Here is a 9696-nt window from a genome sequence, read left to right on the forward strand (position 1 = left end):
AGAGGACCTACAGACCTATAAGGAAATGGAGTGGTTTATGTTAATAAAGTTTCAGGATGCACTGGTATTGTTCAGTAAGCTTTAGAGCAAATTTATTTACACCCTTAAAAGCAGGGCAGAATGGGGCCTTGTGGCAGAAGGCTGAAGGGATTTGATCAGTATTTAGGGAAGAAAGGGGAACATAACTGTCCTTTGAAGATTCCCTTAAAAATGTTAGTCATTGTTTTCTTGTTATTAAAAGAATAAACTTTTTTCCTATGGTGTAGACAGGCCTTGTTGTAAGTAGCTCATTCATACCAAATCGGTCATCAATGACTCGAGTGAAAAAAAAATTGCTTTAAGCATGCTTTGCTGAGGAATGCTTATGATTTTTTTTAATCTCACTTTATGGTGCTTACCATACATCCTGTCTTCAGGAAGTGGGAAAAAAACACAGGAAGAGACTTACCCCAAATTATTGCACCATGACCATAAATTGATCTAATCAGATCTCGGAAGTTAAGCAGGGCTGGGCCGGGCCTGGTCACTATGGAAAGGAAGACGACAAAGAGAAGGAGTAGGGAGTTTCTATCATCTGAAAGAGACACGACTACATGGTTATTGAAGATCACATGGCCTGTTCTTAGGAGCAGGGGTGTTCTCCGTTGTGTTCTGACTAAACTGGCCTCCCTGAAATCACCTCCTATCAACTGGAGTAATTTCTCACTGTGTGGTGGGGTTCCTGGTGCAAACTGGCTGCTGTGTGTCACCTATGTGTTGGTGGGCCCGTTCATATGTGAGGAGCTGCAAGATCGCTATACAAATACACATAATGGACCTTTTTATCAAGATGACATTGTGTAATTTAGCTGTTGTAACAATATGTAATGAAGAGTAAAAGAATCGTTAACTACAGAAAAAAAAACATTTCTCATAACGAGATGTTATGAAGTAGTTAAAATTAAAGGAACCCAAGTGTTCATTGTGCAACAGACAGAAATCGATGGACGGGCGGAACTCAATAGTTTCGGAACAGTGTTTCCCTAGATTCAGTCCGGAGCATTTAGATTGAGGGATCTGCTTCCGCAGTCTCTATTTGTCATGAGGTGTTGGATATAAATGAATAGCTGAAGAAAAATGTTTGGTGCTGCCGGTTTTATCGGTGTGGGCAGGTTATAAAAGACAACGAAATCGCTAATTAGGAAAGGGGGTGTGATTACAGTGTTGAGCTATAGCGAAAACTATTTTGATTTGGAAGTATATCGTAATGCACAGTATCTTGCAATCGACGCCTTGACAGCACTTTTCCGTACAGCTGTAACCTTCACTAGCGTCTGCTACCCGGACAAATATCGTACATTCACGCAGTCTGATGCTCTGTTGGGTTCGTGTTTAACTGATTAAGGCTTGACGTCGTGCAGTTTGCCATAATTTTCATTTTATTTAAAATTAGTCTGTTTGTTTGGAATTTAGTGTTTACCCAGAAGGGCAACCATATCTTTATACGGTTCGTCTTCTTAATTGTCAATTGAGTCTAAACGAGTTAATTAACGCGGGTGGTGTATTTATCGACAATGACGTTGTTCCATTTTGGAAATTGCTTCGCTCTGGCGTATTTTCCCTACTTCATCACCTACAAGTGCAGCGGACTGTAAGTATATTTTTATTCTCATTATATGTCGGTAATGGTGGTGGTGACTTTTAATAAGATTACATCGCAAAATCGTTTCCCTTTTAATTAGTAATGTTTCTCAGCACGTTGTGAAACGGTTAGTTGTGGACACTTCTGCACTGTAACGGTTCGTCTGAGCTCCAGGCTCTGCAGGGGTGTCGGTCATTGTGATATTTTCTTTTCGAGAACTATTTGTATCAAATTTCCAGCTGCATTAACGTCGTGCAAATGAATGTGGTCTCATTAAGAGAGCTGTCTGTCGCGTTACTACGATTAACCGAGCAGTTTGCGAGCTGTTGGTGGTGTCCGCTTGCCCGCACGGCTCGTCATTACATTGCTGTGTCCGTATGTCTGCTCAGTGTAACTGCGGTGTGGATTACTGGTCAGAGACTTTGAGCTCGTAAGACTAGGTTGAGAGGCCTAATCCTGCACTACCACCCTGTAAATTGTAAATCGTTTTGGATTAAATACTTAGCATAATAAATTCATTTCTTACCTGTCTTGTCCTGTCTATCTATAATTCGTCAGTTTATATGTCGATTTTCCTAATCAGATATCATTTAAGGTGTCATCTAATGTATCATTTAAAGTGTTTCAAGCTACAGCTGTGCATCGTTCATACTGGACGGCAGATTTTTAACATGATTCCTCTTATGAGGCCCAACAGTATCTCTGCCTGTAGTGACCCCTGTCTGCTTACAGCACAAATAACCTCCTTGAGCGCATTACAGCAGCTGTATTGCTTCATCATATTATACATATAGTATAATAGTGTGTATTAATATACATTTATTCAGAGCTCTTGTTGTGTGGTTTGGGGACCTGGCACCCTTGCAGTGAGTAGCTCTGTCCCTGTGAGGATTTCCAGGGGGCAGGAGAATCCGGCTGTGCTCCGGCCTGCAGCTCGTCCGGGATGAGAGCTGTAATCTTCTTACCTCTGACAGGCCGGCAGCTCTCTGTTTGTACCCTGTTCTGTGCTCTGCAGAGCCTGCTGGCAGCCCTCTGATTGACAGAGCAGATCCCTTAACGTGATCAAGCGATTCTAGAAATATGTCAGTTTGAAGATGGTGTATCCGTCTCTCTATCTGCTTCATCCAGTTTAGCGTCATGGAGGAGTTGGAGCCTATCCCAGCAAGCAACAGGCACAAGTCAGGGTACACAGACACAAACACGCAAACACCCACACCAGGGTCAGTTTACCCAGATGCTAGTTAACCCACCAGCATGACTTTGTGCTGTGGATGGAGAGAGAAACCGGAGCACCTGGAACACAGGGAGAACATGCAAACTCCAGACAGATAGCTCCTGGGGGACCCACCGCTGTGAGGCAGTGGTGACAAAAAGAGTCATCGTGCCGCCGAGGTGCCCTGTGTTGCATTGCACACAGTGGCATGTAGGGTAATAAGCCTTTCAGGGCAGCGTGCAGAGCTGAAACCTCAATAACCTCCTAACCTCTCCATTGTCCCTCTCTCAGGTCAGAGTATAATGCTTTCTGGAGATGTGTGCAGGCAGGGGCCACTTACCTGTTTGTACAGCTCTGTAAGGTAAGACCGCAGATCGCCTGCAATCTTTCCCTCCTTGATTGCTTTGAGTTCAAGTCCATTTTCCTCTCATCCTGTGGAAGTGTGGGAATAGAGACGGGTTCAGGAGGAGAACAGAACTGTACAAGAAGAGGTGGTAGAGGAGGTTTGTGTCCTTAAGGGACATAACAGGACTCATCTACTCTGCAGGGCCTGTGTGAGCCTATGTCTCCCCCTAGTGGGAGCCAAGTGTAGCACAGGCCCCGCTGGCCATACTGGTGTCCTGTATTGATCTGCTAACTCTCAAACCTTACCTCCCTGTTCCAGATGCTGTTCCTGGCCACGTTCTTCCCCACTTGGGAAGGGGGCACTGGTGTGTATGACTTCGTCGGGGTGAGTAAAGAGTTACTCTGGTTATTTAAAAAAAACAGTTTCAAGTAGATTTGAAATAATGATGCTGGCCTGCATCTCATCTGAACTTTTATTTTACAGTGTTGCAAATGTCAAAACCTCAGTCTAAAAGTCAAATTAATTCGTTTGTCAGTGTTTGGTTCATTCCCACAGGATATGAGTGCAAAACTGTATAAAATTCAGATTTGTTCACATTGGACTGTAAGAGTTAGAAACAAGAGGAGCTATCTGGCCTGTTTGGTACAGTTAGTAACTTATTGATCCCAGGAACTCACCCAGCCCTTTCTTGTGTTAGAGAAACCATGTTCTCTGTGTTGATGGTGTGGTGCAGCAAAACAAAGGGTTTTATCTGTCTGGGTTTCCTCTGTGTCCAGGAGTTCATGAAGGCCACAGTGGACCTGGCCGACCTGCTGGGACTCCACCTCGTGATGTCCAGGAATGCTGGGAAGGGGGAGTACAAAATCATGGTGGCGGCCATGGGCTGGGCCACTGCCGAACTGGTCATGTCCAGGTAAGTGGACAGAGCTCGGTGCTCCCTGTGGAGCTGGTCATGTCCAGGTAAGTGGACAGAGCTCGGTGCTCCCTGTGGAGCTGGTCATGTCCAGGTAAGTGGACAGAGCTCGGTGCTCCTTGCTGATTCCCTGTTTTTGTTGTATAGATCCAGAGTAGCAGTGCTGTTCGTATCAAGCTGTATGATCATCAGGTTGTGTGTCCTCTCTGCCCACTGCACACATCTGGATAGAAACTGACTGGGCTTCGTCCTGATGCGTCACTGTTCCTCCACACGCTGTGCAGACCTTCCTCACTCTCCGCTCCTCCTCCTCTGGCAGGTGTATTCCCCTCTGGGTTGGCGCTCGCGGGATCGAGTTCGACTGGAAGTACATTCAGATGAGCTTCGACTCCAACATCAGCCTGGTACGTCAGCCCTCGCCCTCTGATCCGGTTGGCATGCCCCAGATCGTTGGTGGGCGGGGGTAGGCGGTGGCCTGTCTGACGGGGGGGGGGTGTGTGTGTTGCAGGTGCACTACATTGCCATGGCCGCAGTGGTGTGGATGTTCACTCGCTATGACCTGCCCAAGAGCTTCAGGCTCCCCGTGGCTGTGTTGCTGGGCCTGTCCGTCTACAAGGCCTTCCTGATGGAGTGAGTCCTGACGCCTGACGCGCTGACCCTCACAGCCTCTTTTCCAAGCGCCATGTCTCCCCTTCTCGGTGCAGGTTGGCTGTCTGTTATGGTCCGTTATCGCAGACAGCCTCAGACGAAGTCTTTTGCTCGATGCGTTTCTTCACGTAAATGCAGTGGATGTTTTTCGAGATGGGTGGGCAGAGCTGTGGGCTGCTTGAATACCTCGTTTGCATGTAGGTGTAGGTCACCAAGGGCAGAGCTGGACTCAGCAGGGCCTGTGCTACACTTGAAGTCCTGTTATGTGCCTTAAGGACACAAACCTCCTCTACCGCCTCTTCCTGTACAGTTCTGTTCTCCTCCTGAACCCCTCTCTGTTCCCACATTCCCTCTCTCCCTCCTCCACCTGTCACTCTCTCCTCTCCTCAGGCTCAGGCAGGGTTTTAGTGCTCAGGTTGCTGTCACGGTGCATGGGCCAGGCAGAGCAGTGACTGGGAGTCGCTGGGGGGTCAGATTCCCTTTAGCCCAGTTGCTCTGTCCACCCAGCTGTGGAGTGGGGACCAGCACGTACTGGCGTCCCATACAGTGGGGTGTCTGGACTCTTTGTCCCCTAAACACTGCGATGAGTTCTGATGCTGTGAACCTCCAGGCAGCAGGTTGGACGTTACTGCCGCTGGCTATCTAGTCCGCTGGGTGTGCAGGTAAATGTCCAAGTTCGAACATTGTCCAGAAGTGTTACTGCGCAGCACCGCTGAGGGTCTCTCCCTCCCTCTCTCCCACAGGCTGTTTGTCCACCTGTTTGCTCTGGGCAGCTGGACGGCTCTGCTGGTGAAGGCCGTGCTAACCGGGGCCATCTCTCTGTGCTCTCTCTTCCTCTTCATCACCCTGGTCCACAGCAACTGAACCGGCCTGGGACCGGGACCAGGTCCGGGTCCGCGTCTGCCACCTGCACGTGCTGCTCTTCCTGGACAAGGCTGCTGCCCCTCCTCCTCGTGTCTCAGCCGGCCCGAGTTCTGTGCGGTGGGCCCGGGTCCCGGTGTTTCAGACTCCAGTCTCGGTGACTCTTGGCCAGCGGCTGCCTGGCCTGCAAAACCGGCCTTTTCTATCAGTTCTGTATTTTTCACTCAGATTAAACGTCGATTCCCATGTCCCAACACTGGGAGCCCTTATTTCTCAGTTGACGGTGTTCAGGAGGGTGTCTCTGGGGTGCGTGTGTGTGTGGGTGCGTGTGTGTGTGTGGGTGGGTGTGCTGTGTGTGTGTGTGTGTGTGGATATAATGATCAGGCTAGCTTTCCCTGCTGGTCAGCTGTTCAGTTTTAGTTGTGGTGTCAGTTGATTCTACACGACAACGGCAGCGCTGGGACTCCTCCCGCAGGCTTATGGGAGTGGAGTAGTGCCCTCTAGAGGCGATTGCCCTGGCGCAAGGAGAGCTCGTCTTCATCACCCTCCTCTCCGCTGCTCCGCCTCCCGTTTCCCTCTGCTTCTGGCACGAGTCTGAGGGCCTAAGAAACCTCTGCAGCTGAGTGGTGCTGGGCCGGTGCTGAGGAGAGCGGCGTCGGCCCAGATCAGGTCAGTACTGGAGAGAGGAGTGGGGTCGGAGCGGATCAGGTCGGTACCAAGAGCAATTTTCACTTGTCTCCATCTCCTTCTGTATCCTGGACCGTGTTGGAAAACACCTCCTGCTGGATTGGCTGGGTCATCACCTTTCAGAATCTGGACCCGTTACTGGTAAAGCCCTAAGTATCCCAACCACCACGAAACCCAAATGCTCCATATCGTAGCGTGCAAATGAAAGTGGTGTTGTTTTGTTTTCATGAGCAATCAGGTTACACCTAGTTTATGAAAAGAAAACAATTGTAGCAGCTTCCTCATAACTAAACCCGTAAACAGCCCATTCTGTGCTCTTGTGTTCTGCAGGGGGATTCCTAGGTAACAAGTAAATTGCCGTTCATGACTGTTACTCCACTCCTATTGAGCTCTACCTGGTCATTAGGGGATTTTCACAGCATCACAATAAGATACTGGCATGTAAACATTTGTGGGTTTGTCTTCCAAATGCTGGCGAATGTGAAAGAGAATAATGACATTAACATAGAGGCCAGATCCTGATATACTCTCCTTTCAAACAGGTACTTGTGTATTGGTCTAAAGAATAGACGCTTAAAAGTGGAATATGGACAAAACTATCCATCCATTTTCTAACCACTTCATCCAATTCAGGGTGAGGGGGAGCCGGAGCCAATCCCAGCAAGCACCAGGTACAAGGTGGGAAACACCCTTGGCAGGACTCTCAAACGCTCACACCTGGGCCAGTTTTCTCAGAAGCTAATTAACCCACAGGATACCCCCGAACACTGTGTGGAGCTTGTGTGTTCTCCCTGACAGCACCCCAAGTCTGGAACCCAGGGCCCCTGCGCTGAGATGCAGCAATATTGACCACTGAGTCACTGTGCTGCTCTTTCACAACATGAGTATTTCAGAAAAACATAAGAGCAGTTACTAATGAGAGGGGCCAGATGGCCTATTAGGCCAGTTTAAGAGTAATTTATTCATCCCAGGATCTCATCCAGTCAGTTTTTGAAAGACTTCAGGGTATAGGCTTGTTCCACACTCCCACTGCCCTCTGTGTAAATGCGATCTCTTTGTTTACTTGGTCACAGTCTCAATATTATTTGATAGGTTGGTTTGCCTGTGTCTGGAGGTTAATTATTAAATGATTTAGAAATGTGTGCTTTCTCTTATTGGTTCAGAGGCTGTAGGCAACCCACTCTTTAACCTGAAACAAGCAAATGGGAGCTCTGGTTCTGATGGAGCCAATCAAAGTACTTGGTTTAGGAAGTGATGTCTGGCCAGTGCAGATGTACTGGCCAGTACACATACCTCCAGTAGACAGACTGTAATACAGAGCTTTTGGTTTCTTTCATTAATGTGTGCTTGATCACTGAATAGGCATTCAGGGTGTTGTATTTAATAGTGTATTAATAGGTGTATATAAGCTCTTCAGTGCTTGTGTGAAGATCAAGGTTAAGTGATTATCAATGTTATCGATAAGTATTTTCTATCACTCCTTGACTGTTCATGAACTACCAAGGGGTGCGTGAATTGGGTCAGACTCTGGGGCATTAATGTATCTTGGTGATCTCTTTCCTCTCTCTGTAAGAGAGTGCCTGCACTCTTCTCGTCCCTCTCACCTTGTTCTCCTTTAGAGGGGTGAAGCCTGAGGCCAATGTGGGCTCATTTCACTTCCTAAGATGCCACTCTGCTCATCCTCCTGAAGAAGCAAAGCTCAGGCTCGGAGCTCACTGTTCCAGCTTGCAGGCTGTGGAATGATGGACTCTTCTCCTCTGAGTCATCTGTCAGTTTCAATCTGGTTCCACTGTAATTGAATAGTTTCACTTTTTACTAGGTTATTATTATTTATGGCTGAGGGCTATTTCATTCCCTTTCAAAAAGTTTGTGTCTTTATTCATTTTGAGAACAGCTCTTGGGTTCCTTTGGCTCTATTCTGGACTGGGATGCTTACTGCTGCCTGAGGAGCTACAATCCTCTCCTCTCTGGTTGAGTGGGGATGAGCAGACATTCAGTGAGGCCCATTTCAGGGCCAGGGCTGGGGCGCAGAGGCAGCACAGTGGTGCAGGGGTCAGCAGTGCTGTGGCCCTGGCTCCAACTCCAGACCTGGGTGCCTTCTGTGTGTGCACAGTGTTTTGGTTTCCCATCCAGTACCCAAAGATGTCAAGACGTGCTGGCTGCTCTGTATATTCTCCTTCCTATCGAGCCCTTAATTGCTTAATCGGATGAGCTGAAGGTCTGTCCTTGTTCTTGAGCAGCTTGCAACGAAAATTCAAAGACTTTCATTTTAATAATAATAAAAATAATAATAATTGCTTACACTTATATAGCGCTTTTCTGGACACCCCCCTCAAAGTGTTTTAGAGGTAATGGGGAATCCCCTCTGCCACCACCAGTGTGCAGCCCCACCTGGATGATGCGACAACAGCCATAGTGCGCCAGAACGCTCACCACACACCAGCTATCAGTAGGGAGGAGAGCAGAGTGATGAAGCCAATTCATAGATGAGGATTATTAGGAGGCCATGATTAGTAAGGGCCAATGGGAAATTTGGCCAGGACACTGGGGTTACACCCCTACTCTTTTCGAGAAACACCCTGGGATTTTTAATGATCACAGAGAGTCAGGACCTCAGTTTTACGTCTCAGAAGGACGGCGCCTGTTTACAGTACAGTGTGAAAATGAGATTAAAAAAATCAGAGTTGAGATCTCCAGAAAACAATGAAAGGATTGCCGTGCTTCGGAAAATGAAAGTTGCGAAGTCATGGCAGTTGTATGCATGCTTGCAAACCGTGCACATCTATCATCTGATTGTCTCTCCACAAAGGAGCGAAACCATCGTGCAATCAGTGTCACCATACTGGTTCTGTGAGCAGCGCGTGACTCTGCGCATCCTTTCGCTTCAGGCAGCTGCGACTCAGGGATGTGAGCAGCAGGAGCATGGAGGTAATATCCCAGCAGGGTCAGCAGAGACCCTGCAGCCTTGACTGCTCTGCCGTGAAACCTCAGCGACTACAAGGGTCCAATTATTATTCCTCCACAGTCCAAAGACATGCTGGTGGGAAAATTGTCGGTGGTGTCTGTGTGTCCAGCGATGGACTGGCATCCTGTCCAGGGTGCATCCTGCCTTGTGCCCATTGCTTGCTGGGATAGGCTCCAGCTCCCCCATGACCCTGAACTGATGCAACAGTTGGAAAGTGGCTGGATGGAACTGGGATGCAGGGGGTTCGTTTTAAAAGAGCAATGATAGCAACTACCATGAATCAACCACTGTTGGCGAAAGACACACAGCACACCAGCTGGACCTGCTGCCCCTCCTCTCCTACCGGGAAAGCCTGAAACAGGTATAGCAGAGCGTTTCTAGGAAATGAAGTCTTTGATAAATAGTTGCTGTCTTTCCACCTCCACAAAGAATAGAACAAAGC

At 48.1% G+C, this 9696-nt stretch overlaps 1 protein-coding gene across 1 annotated transcript; it reads left to right on the forward strand.

The window, feature by feature from the left end:
• Nucleotides 1–1034: 1034 nt before the first annotated feature.
• Nucleotides 1035–5856, forward strand: tmem147 (transmembrane protein 147). Its single transcript, XM_088620884.1, has 7 exons — nt 1035–1630; nt 3126–3195; nt 3499–3564; nt 3957–4093; nt 4413–4497; nt 4602–4723; nt 5485–5856. The coding sequence occupies exons 1-7, from the start codon at nt 1554–1556 to the stop codon at nt 5603–5605; spliced, it is 678 nt and encodes a 225-aa protein (XP_088477010.1). The 5' UTR covers nt 1035–1553; the 3' UTR covers nt 5606–5856.
• Nucleotides 5857–9696: the final 3840 nt, after the last annotated feature.

This window comes from Lepisosteus platostomus, chromosome 26, assembly GCF_059453375.1.
Source record: "Lepisosteus platostomus isolate fLepPlt1 chromosome 26, fLepPlt1.hap1, whole genome shotgun sequence".
NCBI lineage: Eukaryota > Metazoa > Chordata > Actinopteri > Semionotiformes > Lepisosteidae > Lepisosteus > Lepisosteus platostomus.

Excerpts from the sequence above, each read along its gene's own strand:
- tmem147 (XM_088620884.1), top strand. The coding sequence starts at position 1,554 with ATGACGTTGTTCCATTTTGGAAATTGCTTCGCTCTGGCGTATTTTCCC. Across the intron at positions 1,631-3,125 it reads ACCTACAAGTGCAGCGGACT|GTCAGAGTATAATGCTTTCT; the intron begins GTAAGTATATTT and ends TCCCTCTCTCAG. Across the intron at positions 3,565-3,956 it reads GTGTGTATGACTTCGTCGGG|GAGTTCATGAAGGCCACAGT; the intron begins GTGAGTAAAGAG and ends CTCTGTGTCCAG.